General features: G+C 47.3%; 8 protein-coding genes across 8 annotated transcripts; 4 read left to right on the forward strand and 4 right to left on the reverse strand.

Annotated features, from left to right (window-relative positions):
• The first annotated feature begins 92 nt into the window (after positions 1-92).
• GGS25DRAFT_489642 (WD40 repeat-like protein) lies at positions 93-1809 on the forward strand. The gene is made up of 2 exons (XM_049260913.1): positions 93-539; positions 626-1809. The coding sequence occupies exons 1-2, from the start codon at positions 494-496 to the stop codon at positions 1702-1704; spliced, it is 1125 nt and encodes a 374-aa protein (XP_049116444.1). The 5' UTR covers positions 93-493; the 3' UTR covers positions 1705-1809.
• A 68-nt stretch (positions 1810-1877) lies between these two features.
• Positions 1878-3523, reverse strand: GGS25DRAFT_268981 (glycosyltransferase family 15 protein). The gene is made up of 4 exons (XM_049257371.1): positions 3266-3523; positions 2946-3206; positions 2272-2890; positions 1878-2211 (listed from the first exon to the last, which is right to left on the reverse strand). Exons 1-4 carry the CDS (start codon positions 3420-3422, stop codon positions 2055-2057), a joined length of 1194 nt encoding a protein of 397 aa, XP_049116445.1. The 5' UTR covers positions 3423-3523; the 3' UTR covers positions 1878-2054.
• Positions 3524-4003: 480 nt separating this feature from the next.
• On the forward strand, positions 4004-7557 carry GGS25DRAFT_489646 (Spc98 family-domain-containing protein). The gene is made up of 2 exons (XM_049260914.1): positions 4004-4277; positions 4356-7557. The coding sequence occupies exons 1-2, from the start codon at positions 4206-4208 to the stop codon at positions 6945-6947; spliced, it is 2664 nt and encodes an 887-aa protein (XP_049116446.1). The 5' UTR covers positions 4004-4205; the 3' UTR covers positions 6948-7557.
• A 434-nt stretch (positions 7558-7991) lies between these two features.
• GGS25DRAFT_531511 (DUF572-domain-containing protein) lies at positions 7992-9616 on the forward strand (the record flags this gene model as incomplete). The annotated part of the gene is made up of 6 exons (XM_049265504.1): positions 7992-8013; positions 8085-8188; positions 8251-8339; positions 8399-8421; positions 8666-8736; positions 8840-9616. 6 exons carry the CDS (start codon positions 7992-7994, stop codon positions 9503-9505), a joined length of 975 nt encoding a protein of 324 aa, XP_049116447.1. The 3' UTR covers positions 9506-9616.
• Positions 9617-11997: 2381 nt separating this feature from the next.
• GGS25DRAFT_489651 (uncharacterized protein) lies at positions 11998-13559 on the reverse strand. The gene has a single exon (XM_049260915.1). The coding sequence runs from the start codon at positions 12856-12858 to the stop codon at positions 12532-12534; it is 327 nt and encodes a 108-aa protein (XP_049116448.1). The 5' UTR covers positions 12859-13559; the 3' UTR covers positions 11998-12531.
• A 5696-nt stretch (positions 13560-19255) lies between these two features.
• Positions 19256-20493, reverse strand: GGS25DRAFT_489655 (uncharacterized protein; the record flags this gene model as incomplete). Its single annotated transcript, XM_049260916.1, has 1 exon — positions 19256-20493. A coding segment is annotated over exon 1 (659 nt), but the record flags the coding sequence as incomplete, so codon positions are not given.
• Positions 20494-20935: 442 nt separating this feature from the next.
• GGS25DRAFT_269110 (uncharacterized protein) lies at positions 20936-22233 on the reverse strand. The gene is made up of 2 exons (XM_049257374.1): positions 22090-22233; positions 20936-21936 (listed from the first exon to the last, which is right to left on the reverse strand). Exon 2 carries the CDS (start codon positions 21887-21889, stop codon positions 20999-21001), a length of 891 nt encoding a protein of 296 aa, XP_049116450.1. The 5' UTR covers positions 21890-21936; positions 22090-22233; the 3' UTR covers positions 20936-20998.
• A 620-nt stretch (positions 22234-22853) lies between these two features.
• GGS25DRAFT_269172 (P-loop containing nucleoside triphosphate hydrolase protein) lies at positions 22854-24162 on the forward strand. Its single transcript, XM_049257375.1, has 2 exons — positions 22854-23928; positions 23951-24162. Exon 1 carries the CDS (start codon positions 22992-22994, stop codon positions 23844-23846), a length of 855 nt encoding a protein of 284 aa, XP_049116451.1. The 5' UTR covers positions 22854-22991; the 3' UTR covers positions 23847-23928; positions 23951-24162.
• Positions 24163-24274: the final 112 nt, after the last annotated feature.

Consider the following 24274-nt stretch of genomic DNA (forward strand, 5'->3'; position numbering starts at 1 on the left):
ACTGTACTACTAGACTCTAGTAACTAGTAGCCAGTCTGTAGCATCTCTCCCCACCTATTCCCACCTATTCCCACCTATTCCCACCTATTCTTGTTAGCGCCCAAAGATTTTATGGATTAGTTAGATAATTGTCACGAGATATCTTCTAAGTGCATACCTACATGTGTACCTACATATATACCAATGAGATTCAAACATGCAAATGTTGAAGACAGTCAAACCTTGGGAACTATAAAATCATTGAATCTTTTTCAAAAAAGGTCATTGGTCATACAAAGCCCAAAGAGTTTAGAGGGTACGTTAATAATACTCTTAGAATTAAGATAAATTCTAAATTCTAAATCCTAATAACTCTAACATAAGGCTTGAAATGTTTTGAGTTGGCATACGGATACATATTATCGTCATCTCACGTATAAGTCGTTTTTTTTTGAGAATCCTCATGACATGGAAACCGACGTGATACTTTAAATAAAAATAAAATAAAAATAGAATGGCTTTTCCAGACAAGCCAATCGCCCATCTCCTAGGCTCTAACGGTAAGCTTCTCCCCCTAACCTTCTCATAACCCCCACCCCCCTTTTCCCAAACCCACAAACCCGCTAACCAAACCTTCCCACTCCAGGCCCCGTCCACGCACTCGCCTACTCGGCCTCACCAGGGACCTACATCCTCGCCGGGTCCGCCGACCGTTCCATCCGGCTGTACAACCCGCAGCCCAGCACCCCCATCCACCCCTCATCATCCCACCTGTCCAAGAAGCCCCCCACCACCACCAGCACCACCATCCCCCAACCCCTCCCCGAAGGCCGCCTAATCCAGACCTACTCAGCACACGGGTACGAGGTCCTCTCGCTCAGCGTCTCCTCCTCGAACGCGCGGTTCGCCTCCTCGGGCGGCGACCGCTCCGTCTTCCTGTGGGACGTCGCGTCGGCGCAGACGCTGCGGCGGTTCGGCGGGACCGCCCAGGGGCACACGGCGCGGATCAACTGCGTCGCGTTCGGCGGCGACAGCGACAACAGCAACAACAACGAGGACAACCTACTAATCAGCGGCAGCCTAGACGCGAGCGTGCGTGTCTGGGACGCGCGGAGCCAGGCGCCGAAGCCCGTGCAGGTGCTGTGTGAGGCGCGGGACGCGGTGACGGCGGTGGTTGTGCGGGGCGCCGAGATCGTGGCCGCGAGCGTGGATGGGCGCGTGCGCGCCTACGATGTGAGGATGGGGCGGTGCGTGACGGATGTTATTGGCCCGAGCGTGACGAGCCTGTGCATGACGCGCGATGGCAAGGCTCTGCTGGTTGGGGGGTTGGACAGTAAATTGCGGCTGATGGATCGCGAGAGCGGGGGGTGTCTGAAGACGTACTCGGATCCGGGGTGGCGGAACGAGGACCTGCGCGTGCAGAGTATCTTAGGAGGGAAGGAGCAGTACGTGCTTGTGGGCGACGAGATGACGGGTGCGCCGCCGGGCCGAAACGGGGAGGGGAGGATATGGGCTTTCGATGTGCTTACTGGGGAGGTGAAGGCGAAGGTGGCGGTCCCTTGGGGACCTGCCGGCCACGAGCCGAAGAAGTTCGTGGGAAAGGATGGCAAGCCGAAGGAACGCAGTAATGTCCTCAGCTGCTTTGCGTGGAGAGACAATGGATTTGGGGACCAATATTGCGTCAGTGGCACGTCCGGGATTGTAACCGTTTTTGGATACCATTAGAACAGCATCTATTGTATGTACGAGGCCCCCCAAACTTAATACTTGCCATAAAAGGGGTCATATTAAGATCACGAAACAAACACACGGCGACAACTGGTCGTAGGACTTATTTAACAGACGATCCGTAAAATTGAATCTGTACACAATATTTGGCTATCTCTACCGTGCCAACTTGAGAAACCAATCCGCCTCTATCAAGTGACATCCCATTCTACGCCAAAAACACCGCATGCCGCCATGCTAGCCTTATCCATTAAGGGGAGGGGCTTCCCAGACATTAATACAGCATCAGACGATATCATGCAGCCATTGTATTTCATCCAACTTAAACCTTCCCTTCCAAATTATGTTCAGTTCATGTGGCCATGCTTAAACCAAAGAGGTCGACAATCTTCCTTGTTCAACCACGCTTCACCGTCGGTCAAACGACCAGTGACACAGCCTCTACATTTTGGTGAGTTGGGACAATTGAAAAATGGAATGTGTTGGTATCCAATATCGCGGAACCTAGGCAAAAATATATAGTTAGGAGGGTTCAGTCATGAAAACGGAAAGGGGTTGACCAACCAATGAATTTTGTTCTTATCCTCGAAGAGACCTAAAGCGATACTGTGAACGGGTGCGTCGCCCCATCTTTCATAGAAGAATCCACCTGCTCGGTCAAGATGGTTGAAGTAGTCCTCGTATGCTTGGCTGCGCCAGAAGTTCAAGTCTGCCACTTCGAAATTGCTCCAGAAATGGCACGTTGTGTAACCATTGGCTTGGTCCCAGTGGACAGGTCGACGAGTGCCGTCGGTCAAGAATCCCTCAGCTCTGTTTTCGTGCAAATACTCCGGATGCTGAGTAAGGAACTTATTTGTTTCCGGCCAGAGAGTTGGGATAGATTTTGGTGCATCGTAGAGAGTTACAGTGAAACCGTAAGTTTTGTTGTTGTCGTTCATGTAACGGAACACGTCGTAGTCGACGTCGCAAAAGAAGTGAACGTTGGGTTCGACACGCCAATAGTATTGCACATCTTTCAGGGCAGGATGCTTGTAGAATAGGCCACTGTTCCATCGGCACATCTTGTGGTATGAAATCTTATCCGCGTACTGGATATCGTTCTCCTCGAGTATCTTGACAGATTCCTTATACAAGTCATTGTTAATCCAGGATGGAACATCCCAGTGCTCATTCGGAATAACCTCTGTAGTGTTCGGTTAGCAAGGTGGGCTGAAGTAGCAGGCTCATATCCTACTCACCATATCGAGTTTCTGCCTTAGTTGCCGCCCTAGTCCTTCTTTTGAATTCTTCGGTGAAGGGAACGTCGTTAAAGAATGTCCAGGGGTAGTTGAATTTCGAATTCCAAGTTCTTTCCAAGTCTTGCATGGATTGTAGCATGCCATCCAACTCTTCGTTTCGCACCAATGCCAAAATCGTCGCATTGATTCGTGCGGTACCAGCGACGCCTGGAGCGTATCCTTCGGTTGCGCGCACAAGCTTGCCCTCGGGTTCCCCTACGACTAATCAACAGTTAGTTGGATCTCGGCGCAAGCACAGACATCCGGAGAGAAGTACTTACAATCTAATTGAGGGTCTCTATCGACGGTGCCATGGAAGTCGGCGGAGGTCTTGATAGTCCGTTCAGGGGATTCCGGGCGCCATATTGTGTATAGAAAGAAACAGCAGACTATAAAGATAGCTAGCGCTAAGGCGCGGACTGGCCTTGCGATGGCCATGGTGGATAATTATCGTCCTCCTCTCATGAACTTGATCGACGTTTAAAAGTACTAAAATTTCAGTTCCAATTCAGGGAGGCAATGTTCGAACAACAAGGGTTGGTTTAGTAATTGTGGCCGCAGTAGTCGTCGTCGAGGTCCGTCGTTTGTGGTATACCTAAGTATCTAGTAGTTAAAAGATGATAAAATCAGGTTATCATAGATGTACAATGGAAAGTGGTTGTTGGGTGTTGTGGCCCGTAGTGACGGCGCTTGGAACTATCTGGCAACCATCAGAATGTCGAAGTTCCAGGTTCCAGTTAACTATCCCAGTTATTCCAGTTTTAATTTGGGTCATGGCTTGGGACGGGTAGTCGTCGGAAAATCTTCCAGCGTCGTACCAGGTACAAAACTGTTAAACTACGGGGTAGCCAAGCAGGCGGATAAGAGATATCACAGTGCTATAATCACGTAATTGCAGTTAAATTGGTGGAGAAACATACTATCCACACTGTGGGTTACTGATCAACTCTATTACCCCCGTATTAATTGGAGGACGCGTCAACGCGTATCAGCTTGAATTTAATAACCTCCCAGATAACGTTGATGGCTGATAAACCGAATTAATTGCTGCATAACTGCATAAGATTATTAAGCCTGATATTCTGATATTCTGATATTCTGATAACTATCCTCTATTGAATTCCGATTCTGATCTTCCTCATATCAAATATCTGATCCTCAAGTTCTAAATTCAGAACTTCCAACAAGTCACAAGACTACCCACCGAGCATATCATTAGTCATGTCGCTCGCTTCAACGTTAAGTTCACTGACAGAAGAGTTAGTTGAGGTTATTACTGCAACTACAAGTCAGGTAGGTAGACGTAGGAGTCAGCCACATCATCCTAAACAAACCAGCCCCCGGGTCAAATCCACTTACACATAGCAATAGTCGGATGCCGGTCGTTTCAATGTTCTCAAGGAGTCTAGCTTGAGGAGTCTTCGTTATCATAACTTTCTTCGCACAAATCAGTTCGATGTTGAAGCGAAACTCAATGGCTTTGAAGAGCATTTTCGTGTTGTCAATCGAGATGGCTTGGCTGATGCACTAAGGGAGCGTTTGGATGCTCTAACCCAAGTATCTAACAAATGGACACCCGAAGTTCTCCATCTGCTGTTACAGCTTGAAGATCAGCCTATCAAAAAGTCCAAACTCAGCGATCTCGAGTTGCTCAAAAAACCAGACGAGAGTTCTGGACCACCTCTCAAATGGGACGATATTGCCAAGGAAGAAGGCTGGGACCAAGATCGTGACCTGTGGAAAAATGTCAGCTTTGAAGGTGGTAGTTCTGATGATGGATATGCCGAGAGCATATCTGATAAATCTGAAGCGGAGCTTACCTCCGCATCGTCGGTTGAGGCACGATATCAGAAGTCTCTCACAAGCTTTATAGTTGATTCTCAAGATAAGGACTACCTGGATAAAGTTCGAGAAGCCCAAGTCTGGAGGCACGCCGCGGCTCCAAAGGACATAACAGGGAGACCTTCCAAAATTGCCGTGTCGGAGTTTCACGTGGTACGGGAGGTGCTTTTTATGCTCAACGGTTTAGAAAACACCCTTTTCGATACGCAGGGAGTTCCATCATTACACTATCAACTGAAGCATGCCTCCTGGGAAGTGTACAGGGCATTGTTGGGGTCCTTCAGCGAAGCCGGTCGACAGTTATCCGTTTTGCGCCAATTCGCAAAGCAGGTCCAGCACATCCCATTATTACAGGTCTTTCGCGAAGCAGTCGAAAACCGTCTCCGATTATTTGATAGCGAAGTATCTAAATTACAATCGCAATACGTCGCTATTGAAAAAGATGTCGTTGTGAGTTTAACCGAAGTTCTAGGCGAGGTGAGACCACACCTGGAGCCCCTAGCTTGCCTTTCGGACATAATTCAACAACTTCAAGTGTCAAAATATCCTCGCCCCTTTCATTACCTCGAGCTTCTCTTTGACACTGCTGAAGCTGCACAGTTGGAAGGAAGGGATGTGGTGTATGAGTTCATTGCCACGTTGTTCTTCGAATGTTTCCAGGTCTATCTTCGATCCATTCGGGTTTGGATGATGTCTGGAGAACTAATTGATGGAGATAAGACATTCTTCATCACCAGTTCGTCAAGTGAAGTTCCCATGAGCCAGGTCTGGACCGATCAGTTTACACTACGAAGAACTTCTGACGGCACGCTGTATGTACCAAGGTTTCTACAACTAGCAGCACCTAAGATTCTTACTACTGGTAAGAGCGTCGTCGTTCTTAAGCACCTTGGAAAATACAACGCGATTGGATCTCAGCTGCCAGAAGCGTCCATGGAAATAAAAGGAGACTTTGCATCCACCTTTGGTGTTTTTGCCCCCTTCTCTGAAGTTTTTGGCAATGTTTTCGAAAGGTGGATGGAAACCAAGCATCATGCCGCTTCTGCAACTCTGCAACGAACCCTCTTCGAGTCTTGCGGTCTCCGATCGGTTTTGGCTGCACTCCAACGTGTATATCTCATGTCTGATGGGTCATGCTCTGATATGTTCGCATCTGCGATTTTCAATAATATTGATATTCTCAACGCGAACTGGCACGATCGCTTTAATCTGACGGCACTAGCACATGAAGCATTTAGTAGCGTCGCCAATTCACATCGGATTGCCGTCAGTGTTTCATCGGAAGGTGTGAATGATGATATTAATGATATCCGAAGATCTGTCCGTCAAGGTCTACCGTCACTTAGGATAGTATATCGTCTGTCCTGGCCGATTCGGATCGTTTTATCGGACGAAAGTCTCGCACTGTACCAGGCAGCCTTCACTTTCCTACTACAGCTCCGGCGAGCTAGCTACGTCCTGCACAAATATCGCCTCGCATCTGACAACGTGGCGGGTACAGCGAATGCGTCACCAGATCAAGCAACTTACTATGGTCTTAGATCTAAATTTCTCTGGTTCTGCAATATACTCCATACGTATCTTAGTACTTTAGTCCTTACACCACTTACGACCCAGCTTGCCTTAAGTCTCGAACAAGCAAAAGACGTTACCGCCATGATCACATCACATAGTACCTTTGCAAGACTCATGATCAATGAGATGTGCCTAGGGAGTAAGCTTGACCCTATTCGGGAATGCATTTTGGACATGTTCGATCTCGCTATCAGGCTACAGGACGCCCGCCAGCTAGAGTCCGAGAGAGAGCAAGAAGAGACACAAGAATTGTCACGATTATCAGTAAATTCTCCGTCCAAAGGAGCTGATAACCAGAGGTACATAGAGGCGGGTGAGGAGGAAGATCAGACGTTCCTCTTCGACCAAGACAAAAGCACAATGATGCAAGATAGGGAGAAGAGCTTCGCCGAGATCCTTGGCGAGATACGTGCCGACTTTGACAGACACTTGAAATTCATCTCTAGTGGGCTTAGAGGCGTTGCGAGGGCGAGTGGCGACGCTGCTGCAGGGAAGTGGGACTTGCTAGCAGAGATGCTCGAGGTTGGGATTCAGGAACGTAGGTAGGTGCCTAGGTATGAGCCTCATAGACCTACGTAACCTACATAGAACATTATAAAAATTATTGAGTAGGTAATCTATGACCATCAGTCAGACTTCTACCTTCACCAATACAGCTGCAATATTGAAGCGAGTGGATATCTTAGGCTGCTTCACGGACTTGTGTAGAAAGGCTCCATTCAGACCGCCCAAAAAGGAGTTCTGATGACGTCCCCCTAAATCGAAATCGCATAGACCCCCAACCATCTAGCCTTAGCACACTTCAAAGATGTTACATGGTTTATTTTAGTTGCGTCTAATCACAGATATATGTGACCTATCCGCGCACTTCCCGCACTTCCCAGGATACGGTACTTCATTTGAGCCATACAAATATTGATGCATACATCGTCGTCGATGACTAGGCGTTTTCTTAGATCCGCACCAAAATGATGACCCAGTATGACGAGAGCAGCCAGCCCAAACGCTCCTCAGAACATACTGCATTCTACAGTGAACCAATTCCGGTAAAGTAAAAAAAGTCTAGGCTCCAATAGGACTATGTACTACTTACCCAAAAGAGGGAATCATGAATCCCTCCCAGCCGCCGGCAGCGATAGCTTTTAAGGTTCTTGGCATGCATCATTGCCTGGAGAAATGGAAGCTAACAAAATGTACGTAACCTAAATCGATCCGATGATCGACTTTTCGATCATCCGGCGATGCACTGCACAGCTTCAGCCGCATTCGCCTCGCAGCTGAGTAATTGGATTGAGGCTGAATTTGAAGTGGCCACGTGACTAAAGCCACATTCCCATCTCCACTTTAGAGTTAAGTCTGTGCACATGCACCTAGCTTGAGGTTAGTTAGGCTACTGTAAGTTAGCACTGCAGGTTCCACCTCCGTGGGATCTTATCGCCTTATCACTTCACGATTATTGTCATCTTCAGCGCGTCGTCGTCGTGGAAACCTCACTACATCACAGTCGTCCTAAACAAGAAACGAATAACTCAACAAATACTTTTCTTCTTCTACTTAACAGACTTCATTCTCGCAAGCACATAAGCCAAGATGTCTGAACGCAAAGTTCTCAGTATGCTATCTCCGGTGCCACCCAGCTACCGCCCTATCAAACTTGCAATGTCCTATACTAACCTCACCCAGCCAAATACTATCCCCCGGACTTTGATCCGAGCCAGATCAAGAGGGTTAGAGCTCCCAAGAATACCGGACCAAAGGTCCAGACTGTCCGTCTAGCAGCACCATTGGTATGTAGAAGTATTCCGCAAATAATCATTGTATATAGTCAGTTCAACTAACAGATTCGCAGTACGTCATTTCCCCTGAAGAATGGAAAGCTCTCGAGGATGATATAGAGTCTAATAATCAGCAGCTCGATGAAGTGTACTTCTTGCGGAGGTTAGTTATTGTGTATCCCAGCCCTGTCCTAGAACATATGAAGCTAATCGTTCATGCAGAGTATATATACAAAGGCAGGAAGGTATGAGCCATAGACAAAAGTGTTATTTCCAAAGAAGCTCAACTGATAGGGATGATTAGTTCAACGCACGAAAAGAAACTCCAGCGGATGAAAAGTACCTAGGCATTCAAATTTTCAGGTACAGATGATCCCCCCTCTAACCTATGTCTTACTCTACGGAAGCTAATCCATTCGCAGTATGTTATAACGACTTTTTTCTTACTACCAGAACATAGGATATACCGTACTTACTAACACCCGCCAGGATTCTACATTCGGTGCACACGATGTAGCGGACAGATCACGTTTAAAACAGACCCTAAAAACCAAGATTATGTAAGCTCCCACACTCACTTCCCCCTCCCCCTTTTTTTCCATCACCACCACCGCTACCACCCCTTCACATGATCACATTCCTAACGCCCCCTTTTACCTACAGGCCTGCGAAAGCGGCGCAAAGCGCAGCACAGAACCCTGGCGCGTCGGCGTCGACGAGACCGACGAGCAGCGCCTCGACCGGCTCGAGCGCGAAGGGGCCGAAGAGGAGCAGCGCAACGCGATGGTAGAGCTGGAGACCAAAACCGTCGACGCAAAGCGGGAGATGGCGGTCGCCGACGCCCTCGACGAGATCCGCACGCGCAACGCGCGCCTCGAGCGCGCCAACCAGGACGGCGTCGAGGCCTCCGTCCCAATCCCCGTCGACAACGAGGCCGAGCGCCTCGAGAGGGAGGACGCGGAGGCCGCGAGGAGGGCATTCGAGTTCGCGAGGCAAGTCGATCGCATGACGGAGGAGGTCGTGGTGCTGGAGGATGGGTATGATTATGATAATACGGGGTTTGCTTCCACATCTGCATCTACATCCACAGCCACATATACGCCCATATCAACGTCGACTCCGAGTTCGAGTTCAGCAGCAGCGCCGGGTCCGTTAGCGTCTACAGAGATTGGCACCATGAAACCACTACCACGGCCAGAAGCAGCAGCGTCGATACCAAGTTCGACGGCATCTACGGACATGCCGCCCCCGTCCTTCAAGCGCGTGGTCAAGAAGAAGAAGGATCATTCGGCGCTCCTGGGTATTAAGAAGAAGGCGCCGCTTGTGTAGCTAGGTACCTAGCTTAATCGATATTGGTATTGGCAAGTCATCAGTCATGACTGTTGGGTGGTTCTTGTGCCTTCAAGTAGCCTGAGGTGCATACCATGAAGCCGGCGAATGAAATTTATAGATACCTACCTCCTACATAAGCGTACCAAGCCTGAGATCTACTTCAATATGAATTTCATAATGGCTGCTTGCCGGGAAAAGTGAATCGGATGATATTTGAACATGAAGCAATGGCCATGGCTTCCTAGTTCACTTGGTTATATACCTAGACCCGTGCATGCCTACCTTCACAGTAGGCACATCATATCAATAGGAGATACTCAATACACATATAGCAATACACTGACTGCTATATCATATTCACCCAAACCTCCACATGCCAACCGGTTCTACTACGGCGACCCTTCAAGATTGCCAAGTATGCCGGAGCAATACCAAGCTAGGTACCAAGCTATCTATCTGCCTACCTTCCCGCCTACCTAGCCTAGCCTAACCTAACCTAACCTAATCTACCTCGGTAAACACCACATCCCACAACATCTAGTCAATTGGATCAGCAGCGCACGCCAACAAGTTACCTACTGTATCTTACAAATACCTATACTTTCTACCCATATCACCTTCACCTTCACCTCCATCATCATCATCATCATCGTCTTCATCTTCGTCGTCTACCCAATTCCTTCCGTTTCCGTTTCCGTCCCGTTCCAATTCGGATCAATCGGGGCACACCCACTGCTGCGAGAGTAGGCAAATCATGAAACAAAAACACAAGTAACTAAGTTCAAAGGGGATAATATGGGCCGTCCCTGAATATGGGCCGTGGGGCTGGCCCTTACTGCTTTAGGTAAGACTCTTACTACTTTAAGTAAGAAGCGGTACATTCTGGGAAGCGAAACGAGCTTTTTTAATTGATATAATTGGTTAAAATGCTTTATACTATTTTAAACATAGCTTCGCAATCAACCAATGAAATCAAAGAGCTAGCATAACTTAGGTTTAGCTCAGTTCTAATTCTCAATTTGGATCAAAACGTCCTTAAGGTCCGAGCTTTGGCAGACTCTTTAAAGGGCCATGTGTAAAACAGTAATATTAATACTGTGCCAAACCGTATAAATCAGCCAATGAAATAAGCTTAAAATTACAATAATTACTATGTAATAAAATGCTCATATCACGTGACACTCAATATTTATACAGATTTCATAATATTGCATAATTGCGTACCTAATCTTGGTGCGCTAAGCGCCGCTAGTCCGGAGCCTTTAGTACACACTAATTTTCAACCTAATGCGATTAATTCAATTCAAAGTCAAATCTCTATTTAAAGATAGAGATCAATAGCCCTTAAATAGAGCTTTTAAATTTGCTAGGTTGCACGACTATAGGATTATTATTGCAGAAGTTATTTGATATTTGAACTGGTAGCGGTACCGCGTACGGGCCCATAGAGCCATACGCCTATTCTTAAAGTAATTATCCAAATAAAATTATCCGATAAGAATCATTTTAATAAGCCGATAAGAATAAGGCCTTTCATTGGCTAAAAGATAAAATGGAAAATATCAAAAAATACATAGAATTTATGTGGCCTCCTTAAATTTTATTGGCCGACTTAGCCCCACGGCCCATATTCAGGGACGGCCCATATTATCCCCTTTGAACTTACCGAACGAACCGAAACAACGGGGGGGCACATGATCGGTTGATGCTGATCAGTGGATTCCTAGTTACGGGGTCAAATATTAAAACCTGACAAGACCAAAAAACTAAAAAAAAAAAAATCCTTTCCCCAGCACATTAGTAGTTGTAAAGCACGTACATACCTACATATGAAGATTACGATCGTACGAGAATGCATAAGAGGAAAACCCATTATTCCTAGGGTTAGTGTAAGTAGACGGGTATTGCGATATGCGATATGGACTAAGTCACGAAGCAATAGACATGAGGGAAAAAAGTGGGATGTGATGTGGTTGGTAAGTGATAAGATATCATCCCGCAGACAGCAGGGGAAGATCATCGTTAAAATGTTCATTTGACTCGTACAACTTTCTCGACTAACAAATAACCATAATAAATCGTATGCTAATCCGCTAAATGTTGCCTTGAATACCAAAGGTTCCTTTCTTGTTTCCCGCTGGATGATATAGTAACATGTTACTTATTGCTTGAACGCCTGAGGCCGGAGACCTTGCAAAAAATACATTGATCCCCCTTCCAATCAAATGTTGCCCATTTATACGCCTTTGAATGTGTTTCCTCGTTCGCTAAAAATAAATAAAAATTGGAAGACTGGGTATCATGGTTCCTTCTCGTTGCATAAATTTAGAGGCCATGTCGTGTACTGGAATGATCGCTTTCCACATGGGAATTTTTGATGTCGTCGTCTCCCGTATCAAATATCTAGCTGAAGATTTTTAAACATCGAGCTATCGATGTTTTTTTGGTCGGCTATTGGCCGATGGAACCGTAACATTATAATAAATGTTGTGAAATAGTAGATAAAAAAAAAAGTTGCGAAGATCTCAATCAGTCATGATATTGAATTTCGTTAGAACTACTCGATGAGGGAGATCGAGAAGTACCGTTGGTCATATGTGATACGTGAGCGCGTGTTCGGCCGGATCGTCGACTTGTGGGCATATTTGCTGCCTCCATTTGTCGCTTGGTATGTTGATGCATCGACCGAGCATAGCTTGCCAGGTCTACTGGCGGGGGGAGAGAAGATGGCATGGAGATAGTATAACTGCTCGATGACATGGCGAGGGGTAGTTTTTGATAATACTATATTTTCAACACGAGAAGAGGTGCTAGGGTCGAATTGGGTTGAGTGGATGATAAATTCAAGTCGGAGAGCGAAGTAATAGAGTAATGGATCGATGTCAGGTTGTAGAATAGTTTAGAATCTCACGATGGTTGTGAAGAATTGGGATAATGGCAAGAAGAAAGTGTGAGGCCTGAAAGGATTTATATGGGAAGCAAGTTGAGAAAGAGGAGACTCGAACTAGAAGCGGGTTCTGACTTCAGAGGACTATTAGACTCAGACATGGAAGAAAGGGTTGCTGGGGGTGGCTTCTGATAGACCAAGGCCTAGAGGGTCTAGTTAGTATAATACAGGTATTACCATGTATGTAGGTACTGTAGTATGTAGCGTAGTATGTAGCGTAGTATGTACAATACATAGGCAGGATATACATGTATGTAGGTCGGTATGTACATAATGTACGGGCAGAGTACAACTGTAGGTGGTTCAACTCGAAGCAACTTCCTGGCATTTCCCTGGCACCTATTGCATACAAACGGACTAGGGATACCAACGTGAGAGAAGTGAGATGTGCGTTGATCGACATGTGAGAAGGCCGTTTTAGTGCCGGGATGGGAAACCAAGCCTGCAGGCTATGGCGTAAGTGAGAGTCGACAGGCCAATGACTGAGCTAGGGCCATTGAACTTTCGCCACGAACAAGGCTGATGATGCATCATCCTCGTTAGGCTCACTAGAGATTGGCTACGACGTAGTTGGATGTAGTAGATTGCCTATACTACCACACCATCAGAATTTGGAAAGGTGGAAAGGGGTACTGTGTCGAATTGGCATTGTCATTCTGCATTCGGTCACCGCTAGCGGGTGAGGACATAAGAACAAAGCGGAGGGTTGGGGCCAGCTAGAAGGGAATCCAATCACCTCCAATGAAAAGAAGACTCCACAGGGACGATTGGGAAAGACCCTGGCGATCATCTCAAGGTCTTTGAAGTCATCACGTATGTCATTCTATTGGCCACACTCTGTCTTCCGTACCGAGACAGAGTGGAGGAGTGGAGGAGTGGAGGCACGGCGGACACTCTGGAGTCAAAGTGTGGCCTCCCCCGGCTGATAATGGTTTCACAGGCTGACAGAATTCAAAATTCTGATCGAAAGAATCTTACCCATCTTACCCCTCGGAGGGATGATGATGGTTGACAGCTGAATTAATTGTATAAACAAGCAAAAAGAAAGTTAAAGTCAACACTAAGGAATCCTTTGCAGAAACCAATGACGATGGGGGTGACGTCACAAAGCTACTGGATTCGAATTTTAGCACTTAGTAATCAGATAAATCAGGCAATCAAGCAGGTAAGTAACATTAGATGCAGTGCAATGTAGAAAAAGCCAAGGCGCCGCTGCTAGGTAATAAGCACGTGCAGGGGTTGCGTTGCCGTAAATTGAAATGAGGTCTATGTAGTCTATGTATCTAATTACCTCTCACACAGAAAACAAAACATTGAATGAAGTTGGAACAATTCAACGGTATGCTATTGCGCTGCTTCGTATTCCTTTCTTTTTTTTCACTTGCATATTACCTACATATAGGAGACACATGTGTAAAGAAAAATTAAAAAAAGTACAAGACTACAGATGAAGCCACAACCATCTTTGTTTGGTCCGTCACATATCAAGAGCAGGATACCATCGAATGGAAGGGTCTCGAAATGCTGTGTAACCATGGTAATCCTTGTAATCCTCAAAATCCTTGTAAATCCTTTGAACCCTTGGTTTCTAGCACAGAGCTTCTGTAGGAATTAAAAAGGTTGTCTCAACTTTGAAGATCTCCCACTTCGGACAATTTTAGACTAACTACTAACTACGTACCTAGTATTCAGAAAGGATCCTTATTTGCATGTACATATAATGTACCTACATGATAGAGAATTACTATCAACTATCATGTGTAGTTGGCTACATATTTTATTGTTAGATCGATATGTGGCTCTAAGACTTCTAGCGTGGATCGACGCTAGCCGAAGGACAAGAGAACACTGAATACCTTTACGTACAGCACTATCATGGCATTTTTGTTAATTGCCATTGTTGAAGCCGAATCGGGCATTTTCTTGCAGTTTCTCGAATCCACATTGGTCCAAGTATCCATCGTAGATGCGCCGCAGACGAGGCGGTGGAAATGAGGGTTCGGTCAACAAGCCGACTAGTGCGTGATATCTACCGTGCAGCCGTGCAGCCGTGCACCACGATTACCAACATCGAATCTTGAGATACATACATGTACACACAGTACTTGGCTATGTACTCCGAGTCTCCAACATGCATTGTAATGCTGGAATTGGATCCGAATCAAGCGGGATGCACGTCAGTCGGGAACAGACAATAAGCAAGCAACCCCCTAGATAGAAATTATTATTAGCCTCAAGTAAGATAGGGGTCCAAGGAACACCGGTAGATCTACGTTACCGCGCCTGATATTGGCCATGCATGGTTACAAGTTACAACAAGCAACCGATCTTCGGAAAGCCACATCTGGATTGTGTTGTGTTTGTTGTACATTACTTGCATAGGTAAACTGGTAAGGTAGACTCAAGTTGGGCAAACACGGCGGTGACGATGTTAATCTTGTGTTAATCTTGATGATACGAATTAATCAGGCAGTCATCAATGATCTAGATGCTTGTGATATGTAGCACATGCCTTCCGCACGAAATGCCTCTTCTACCTAGGGTATGTTTCTATGCAAATTCAAAGTTTACAATTACCAAGTTATTAATTTCCAAGGCTTAGATACATGTATCAGATGGCAGTTGCGTGTCATGGGCTCTGTCAAAATTGTTCAGGTGTTCCGATTGTGAGGTCAGAGCTGGTCCGTGCTCTCGTACCCCCTTGTCCATCCCCTGTTCCTGCGTAGGTACGGCAAGTGTGATGGTGATGATGTCAGCTTTAAACTTAACACAACTACCAATTCCACAACTTGAACTCACCAACTTGGACTTACCATCTCGCCTACTCCGGCTCACGAGACTCTGTTCTCCTTTTTCTTAATTTTGAGCACATCCATCATTTGTATCAATCATATCTAATAAATCGATCTATCCTATCGTACCCTGTCCGATGTGTTAAAAAGAGGCTCTGTGTATCATATTGAAGATCTCCACAAATCCTACTAGACTGCTCTACTAGACGGACACCAACTCGATCAAGGGGTGAGGCGCAAAAAAGGCTGCATCCGCCCACCCATCGCTTTAGTGCCCATCCTTTTTGACTCCTTGGCTATTTAGTATCTAACACGCCTCGATTCAAGCCGTTGCCACCAAGCAAACTCTACGCAGAAAGCCAGCCCTTCGTTGTGCGAGCTGACCTCACCCATCTCCAATGATCCCACGTGATGACGAAGATCGAGGCGAATAATAACGTCGATGGCTCTTCTAGGATGTGCAAACTTACCTAGGTTAGGTAGTCATTAATATGTACTACCCCGTTAGTCTTTCTTTCATCCGATACCATCAATTATCTGATCGGTTTCACCTCTGAGCCGTATGACATATGAACCTGACATCAGACCGTATCACGTCTCTCCAACCCTTACCGTTTTGCTGGTCCTATCGGTGTGCTAAGTCCGTCGTCGATGCCAATGGCGAAATGGATCATCGACATTGCTGCACTGATAGCTCCGTCCTTTCCTAGTGCCGCTGCTTTAGTCAAAGTTGAATCCTTTCTACGATACAAAACAGAGACGTTTATCAGCTTGCGATCACGATTCTCCGTCTAGAAGTTATAGCACAATGTGGAAACAGTACCTACGTCACACAGTAAACCCTCAAATAGAGGTGATTTCCGTTGATGCTTACATGTCTGTCATTATCAGTGGACCCAGAGTCACATAGTATTCCCAATACATATTAGCACCTACGTAGGTGGGAGACGGGGGATATCATCACACAAGAGTGCTGAAAACGAATACGCCTGGTACACTGTAGTAAGTTATCAGCCTCTAAAGCCGTCGTGAATCTTAACATGACGCCTCGGGACTTTTCTAGCAACATTCATACCCATACACCACATCTTGGATTTCCAAGTGCTCTCCAGCAACTGCAAATCACTTCTCGAAGCAGAAAGCCAAAATGTTTGCACAGCTTTCGGGCGTATACCGCGAACCAAATTTCATTCCCAATGAAATTGTGTGACACATTATGTAAATCCCGCTCACAGATACGCCCAGGTAGTTGTATCAAAGTAGGTAGCTGATATGGCTATGATCTGCATTTGACTAGATTGCAAGAAACACTGACCCAGATCTTGCAGCAATGCTTGTGTGTGATCAGACTAAACTCACAGGTGCTACCTACATCAATAAAATTGAGGCTATTGTTGACGAACTCGATAACCTACATCGAGATAACCTCTAAATGGCGGTGCCGTTCCAACACCCATGCTTAGCAGCTAGTTAGGTCAACTCGGTACCGGCCCATCGTCGAGATCTTGACCATTTTAGGGGTTGTTGGGCCAATGATAGGTAGGTTTACCTTCTCTAATCCCCCATCGTTCCGATTTTATGATGAAAATTCATCATTGGTGGTGTACGGATAAGGGAGCCCCAGTCCCTTCCGGCATTAGCGTACGAGGTTGTCATCATCATCATCGATAAATAGACTTTAGCTGCTTGGTAGGTAGGTAGATGGGTAGGGACCCTGAGGCTGGTAGGCAAGCCCCGTTTAAAAATACATTTCTGGTAAAGCTTTATGCGGGTTAACTACCAATATTCCGTTCGTCATGTAACAAGGGTTACAGCTATCGTTGTACGGGGTAGCTACCCGAGAGATCATGGCGTCACGGCAAGCCATGCCCCCTTTAAACCCTTGTATCGGAGCTGAGGCCCCTGCTTTTTCAAGGTAGAGGGTATCGCGATCTCGTTCATTGAAAGACCCTTTGTGATGATAATATGCTCCATTTGTTTATAGGGCAGGTATTAGGAGGAATAGCAAACATTCAAACCGCTAAAACTTATAACCATGATGGGTATTAGTGAGGCTTTCTATGTGTTTAAGCTTTCTTCATAATATTGTTGGTGTATAGGGGGTTATGGAGGAAAGCTTCCCTTACTTCGAATTCTCTCAAATCTTCTTGTTGATACATTTAACTATTTATGTAGATACCAGCTTGTCAATTTCCATCATTCTTGACCAAGACAGCCTCTCTCCCACAAGCCCTTAATGCTTGACTTTCACCTTGAGCCCGATCTCGAGCCCGATGAAAAGCAGGGGGGCACCTTGGCAGTATTGATATGATAGCTTGAGTGAATCTTTGCAGAAGCCAAGGCTATTTTGTTGCTAGCGTTCATATACCAGGTACATAGCGTACCTATCTAAAGATCAGGGGGTTATGTGAGTTGTCCTTGACATATATCGGCTTTTTGTGTATCACCTTGATTGATCATCTCAGATCTCTTGTATTGGTTGCTATATCAAGGCTTTTTCGTGTAATACCCGTGGTCTTGCAACTCCATCTCACCTTAGCAGTGGCAGTTGAGGTATACTTGTAAGCTAGTGTGAGATATCACATTGAGCCGAGCGTTTACCAAACCATGAATTAAGATCGCTCTGATTCGCAATACCCAACACTGTATGTGCGGAAGTTGACAAAGCACACTTAGTTGTAATACTAACATACATAGGGAAACCTGCGTTGCTACTGTTTGATGTACCTAATATATAAGCGAATACCGATTCCACGAACACAAACACCGAACAATCCACCTCTTCTATTATACATACGAACCCCTTTCATCGCACCAACTATTCTTCTAACATGGATAACCTTATAGAACGAACCTTCGGCAAACGCCGAACGGCCTCCTGAATGAGTACCACCATACCCGCAATCCTTCAAGACATGATGGTCATTTTATCAAGCCGCCAGACACACAGGGAGACGACGGTGGGTGAGAAGCACTGTCTTTGCTGTACTGCTGGAGCTTCACAAACTCGAAAAGGGGGGTGCTGACTCATCGTAATGGTGAAGGCAAATATAATCTTCAAGGCCATGTGCCTAGTATGTAGCTGGCATACATGGGTTGGATAGATCACGGAAGTGATTACAGATATTGGACTCGGGATGAGAATGGAGAAGCAGTACAACATGGCATTCGCCAAGGTCTTTTGTGAGCTGCTCAAGCACTACACCTCTCTTTTGGAGGTTACCTTTCCTCCAGGCTAGGCACTTCCAAAGAATTACTCTAGATTCGGGTATGTTCCGTTCTATTTGAAAGACGAGATAAATGAGTGGGGCAGCTGTAGGTATAGGAGCTTGACAATACTTCCACATACTGTCCTGGCGGTAGCTGGGTGGAGAGGATGCCTTATATCTAAGGTTGCAAACGTATCAACCTCCGCCTCCGGCCATACTATTATTCCTTTCCAGGTTCAAGCTAGTCACCCACCTTGCTGCCTTATCTCCCGAAGTTAAACTTATAGGTCCCCGGAAACCAACAACTACCACTTCCTGGGTGAGAACCTGGGTGCCTGGGTTTTCAACCTAGGTTGGCTCAGTGGTAAGGTGCGAAAACCACCAGGGCTCCCCGAAAAGTGCGGGTTCCGAACGAAAACCACTGTGGGACGTCCGAGGGTGCGGGTTCAATCCTATCACAAATCTTTTGGATGTTTTCTTTTTTTTTTTTTTTTTTTTTTTGCTTTTTTTCCCCACCCATCTACCTGGTACACATAAAAACTGAAGCCATTCATAGGTAATCAGACTTCTCCTGTCATTAAATTCTACTCTCCAAAATAAAAAATTACTTTACAAAATGACCTGGAACTACCCACTATGACAATGACATGGTATGACACCAGATCCTGGAGAGCATTGAAGATGGCATAAAAAAGCGTCTCGGGTTGCAAACCCGTTACGGCCTACTTTCCACGCCATCGTTCGGCCATAATGGTAGACGACTCTTATCTAGATGGGGGATGTAATGAAAACTGCTGGCATGAGTTTTATGTGTGCCCACCTACAACCCTTCTATGGTGGGAGTTTTAAGGGTGCATATCTGTCAGAGGATGAAGTGGAGCGTAGGAAACACGAGTGAAAGTAATCAGTGCTGATTCCTAACGAACCAAGGGCTCGTTCACCTTGTACGGACAAGTCAAACTTATTACCTTAGGTACCTAGTTACCAAGCTCTATTTCGACTATCCTGGAGTAAAACCAAACGCATATAGCATTCCAAATTATTATTATCCAGTTCATATACAACCAAAGTCATTTCCCCCCCTAAACCAAAACAACCTCCAGGAAGTTGGCAAGGGGCTGATTGATGTTACCTTAGCCTTACGCCCCTCCATTCTACACTCCCCTCTTTTTCTTCTCCCCTCTCTTATTTCATACAACCTAAGAAGCCTACTCTCCACGTTTACTAGGCAGCACACCTGAGCCACGAAACCAGCACTATTTATCAAGCTCCTTAGCGAAATCAGGAAACTTGTCCAAACACTCACTCTGGAGCACATACGGATCGCCGTCCCCGAACGCCCAGTGGTAGCACACGGGGCAGACGCCAAACAGCGGCCCGGTCGGGGGTCTGTAGACAACGCAGTACGGGCAGCATTTTTTTCTCTCTTCTTCTTCTTCTTCTTTCTCCTTTTTGGATTTGGTGGCGCTCGGGGGCTTTGGTGTGATCAATATGTGCGACATGTCCGTGTTGGTCGGAGAATAAGAAGAGGAGGAAATCCGCGGAACTTCTGTTGTTGTAAGTGGTTCCGCGAGGCCCGGGGCCCTGTCCGCGGCAAGGGTTGCGGTGCTCGCTGAGCCTAGATAGCTGGGAGTGCTCGCTAAACCGGGAGTGTTCGTGGACGCCATGTAGCTTGGAAAGTCCAATGTATGGCTTGGCGTGTCCAGTCTTGTGGGATCGCTCGAAGCGCTCGTGTAGGTTGTGGTGCTCACCTGGTCTAACAAACTGGGTGTACATGTGGGCTCCGCGGCGCTCGTTGAAGCTGTGTGGTTTGGGGCGCTACTGGTATAGTCTGTGCACCGCGTGTACCCCGTGTGTCCCGGGTGCCCCATGTACACCACGGTGCCTATGGGGTCTTTATCGTCCTTGGTGTTCGACATTCTCGCTTCTTTCTTGTGGATTTTGCTTATTATACTGTAGCTTTATGCTGATGATAAATGTAGAAGGTTGTATTAATATAAGTTTGGTAATATTTGTAGATTAGATGGTAATAGTTCACAGCGAAGCAGGTGAGGGCCTAATGGAAGGCGCTTTATATGTAAATTCCGAGCAGCCAAAGTGAGGTACGTGCATCTTCGCTCATATAAAATGCGCCAGACAGGCACGACCATGAATGTAAGGAATGAATCAGACATCTATTACAGTCAGGCCAGAGGATGGATGAAGTGTGATTCCGAGGATCGAACAGATGGAATGAGTACAGTCCAAAGCCTTGGATATGGATTGGCGCCGGTTCCACGTTCGAGATGGTATCAGATATGATTATGATTCTAAGAGCTTGGCGTGCGCACCACCGCTTTTACGTAGCTGGAATTATTCTGACGAGTCAAGTAACGTAGCTTTGATTGTTACCGAAGGCGGATTATCATGGCCGTAGTCATCGTATCAATGCCACGCTGTCAGCCAAGGTATTGATACCTAGCGGGTTGCTTCGAATATGTGCAAGACCACAGTGACAATTATCGCTACTACTATCAAGTCCTAGCATCGAGACCCAGCTACACTACTCATAAAACACCAAACACCGAACCTCTATGCTTTGCCGCCCCGGGGCTCCCTCAGGGGTCTGAGGATCAATGAAAGCCGTGTGCGGCGTCCTCACCGCAATCCCCTTCTTCCCATTTGGCTGCCCCTCTCCCCAGGAGTCATAGCACTTCAACAGAATGACCTCGTCAGGCGTCATGTCCTTCTGGTAGTAGAACTTGTGGGCCTCGCTCGGCGCCACGGACATCGTGCCCCCCTTCACCTCGTAGCCCTCCGTCGAGTACAGCTTGGACTCGTCGGGCCGCACCTCCTTACCCCTGTCGTCATTGTCCGCCCCCTCACGCTTGGGATACAGCAGATTCACCGGCACGAAGTCGTCTGGCTTGGTGGTGCGCCAGTCGATCACCGCGAGCGGGAAGTCGCTGGCGGGGTTCTCGATGGGCCGCCACACGTTGATGATCTGGAACCGGCCCTGCAGCAGCTCCTCGGCCTCGTCCGCGGGGAGGTGCCGCCGCACACGGGCCTCGGCCGCGCCGGGGGTCTGGTCGACGTGCACCTGCTGGATGGGCGTCCGTGCGGCTTCTGGGTCCCGCCGGCGGATCGTGTGGTCGAAGATGTGCACCTTCTTGATGCCGGGTATCCGCTTCTTCAGCAGGTCCTTGATTTCCTGGTAGTACGCACTGCGGATGGCGGCGTCGTCTCTGAAGGTGGTTTCACGGGTGGGCTCCGTGTACACGGCGAACCCGGAGTTGTCCGTGGTGAACTCGGTTTCCCGGCCCCGGAGGTCCCGCACCGAGCGCTTGTGCTCCGCTAGCTTGAACGAGGCGACGTCGGCATCGACCTTCACCCAGGGCTTTTCGTCCTTGGCGAGTGCGGATGTGTCGATGTATTTGAATATGGCAGTTGTCATGTTTGGTGGTTTTGATAGATAGTCAGTTCATAAGCAAAAAGGGTCTACTAGTTTCAGTGGTATTCTAGTTAATTTACCCAGGTCCTAAAAGCTGCTTAGTCTGAGTTCTCAGGGGTTTATAGGTGAGTATTTACATCTTCCATTTGAATGTCATAGATAGGGCGGAGTGGCAATCGGTACTTGCCGAAGTAGTATCATACATAGTAGGAACAAATTTGAACCTGGCTACGCATTGCGTGCTTTGGAGTAGGCTTGAGTGGAGCAAGATCCCGATTCTATCCCGAGTCTCTCGTTTCTAAGTGGGGAATATGAGAGCTAGAGCTCTGCCGTTATAACAGTATGAGTCGACATGCTACGACCCCCTTTCGGAGTTAGTTTACGCTTGTTTTCTAATACTGAACTGCTCGAGGGAAAGGCCAATGCCACTAAAAACTTTCTATGTGCCGTCAAAGTATTGTTGTTGTCGAGGAAAGCCAAATGACGATTTACGAGCTACGCAATTCAGGGGTTCAATGGAGTGAGCAAGGAACTTGATATGTTCAAACACTTGGGTATATTTTCACACTATATTCACTTAAGAAGCCAATTGCGTATTTTTGAAAATCTAGAAACATTAATACGCCAAGGACGGTTTATTCATCATTTAGTGCTGGGTTACAGCAGGAACTTTCTACTAGGCACCGTGAGAAGAAATAACTCTCTTATAACCTGAACGTTTATTCTGTAATTTATATCACGTACCTAATACTGAGTTAGGTATATATGTCCATTTCCCCTGATTTCTAAGCTGGAAAAAGGGGTGCGTTGTCTGTGGAACGGCACACCATATTCCTACGTATTCCGGCGGAAAGCACTGTGCCTACACGGCACCATCGCACACGGTGTTTTAAAGCTTCCAGGTTATTATCGCATCATCGTCAACTTTAACGTTATATTTCCTATTAACCTCTCAAATCCAATTTTTGAAGCTTGAAATATATACTACTACCCCTATAGACATATACATCTTCATCCACGCATTAGTGCCACTCCTCACCCCTCACTCCCCCTTAGCCAAACTTCCCCTAAGAAAAAAAGAAAAAAAAAAGACAAAAAAAAAGCCATGGCATCCACCCCACCCCCGAATATCACCGTCAAAGACCTAACCTACACCTTCCCCGACTACCGCACCGGGATCCGCAACGTCTCCCTCGCCGTGCCCCCCCGCAGCCGCACCCTCCTCATCGGCGCCAACGGCGCCGGCAAAACCACGCTCCTCCGCCTCCTCGCCGGCAAGCGCCTGGCCCCGGGCGGGACGATCAGCGTGTCGGGCGTCGACCCCTTCAAGGACGGGCTCGAGGGCGTGACGTACCTGGGCCTGGAATGGGTGCTGAACCCGATCGTGCGCACCGACATCGGCGTGCGCGAGCTCCTGCGCTCGGTGGGCGGGGACGCGTACCCGGAGCGGCGCGACGAGCTGATCGGCGTGCTGGACATCGACGTCGCGTGGCGGATGCACGCGGTCAGCGACGGCGAGCGGCGGCGCGTGCAGCTGGCCATGGGGCTCGTGCGGCCCTGGACCGTGCTGCTGCTCGACGAGATCACGGTCGACCTCGACGTCTTGTCGCGCGCCGAGTTCCTCGCCTGGCTGAAGCGCGAGACCGACATAAGAGAGTGCACGATCGTCTACGCGACGCACATCCTCGACAACCTCGCGGGCTGGCCGACCCACCTCGTGCACATGCACCTCGGCAGCGTGCGGGAGTGGGGGCCGACGGAGCAGTTCTTGGGTGATGGGAGTAGGCGGGCGGAGAGCACGGGGAATAGTCGCTTGGGGGAGCTGGTGCTCGAGTGGCTGAGGGCGGATTTGAAGAATAGGGGGCCGAGGAATCAGAAGGAGATGGGGACGGAGGGGCTGACGTACTCGCAGGGGGGGCTTGGTGGGTATGGGTTGGAGAGCAGCGAGTCGAGGAAATAGAGAATGGCTTACATCGGAAAGTGGGTTAGGAGATTTCAATATGCTAGGATTTACGAGAATTTCCATCGTTATGGCTGGGTAGGTAGGTAGGTAGGGCTGCGGAGCTTGCGGGCATGTGTGGTCAGAGAAAGGATGCACTTAACTTGCATTGCATAGTGCATATTTAACACTGCGGCGAGGGGGGTGGTGAAGGGGACTCAACGAGCATTCATGATACAATTTGGGCGTATTGGATCGAGAAAATCAGCATAGAAAGAAGATGCTTGCGACTAGGCTAGAAGATGATGGTATGTCGATACCCTTTCAACAGGATCTACCTAGAATCACAACTAGGGCGTTAAACTTGGACAGCTCAAATAGAAAAAAAAAATCATATTGTATTTGGCGTTTTGAGCGCCTTATTCATAAGGGGTGAACGAGGCAATGAA

The sequence above is a fragment of the Hypoxylon fragiforme genome (assembly GCF_022984875.1).
Source record: "Hypoxylon fragiforme strain CBS 206.31 chromosome Unknown GGS25scaffold_5, whole genome shotgun sequence".
In the NCBI taxonomy this organism is placed as follows: Eukaryota; Fungi; Ascomycota; class Sordariomycetes; order Xylariales; family Hypoxylaceae; genus Hypoxylon; species Hypoxylon fragiforme.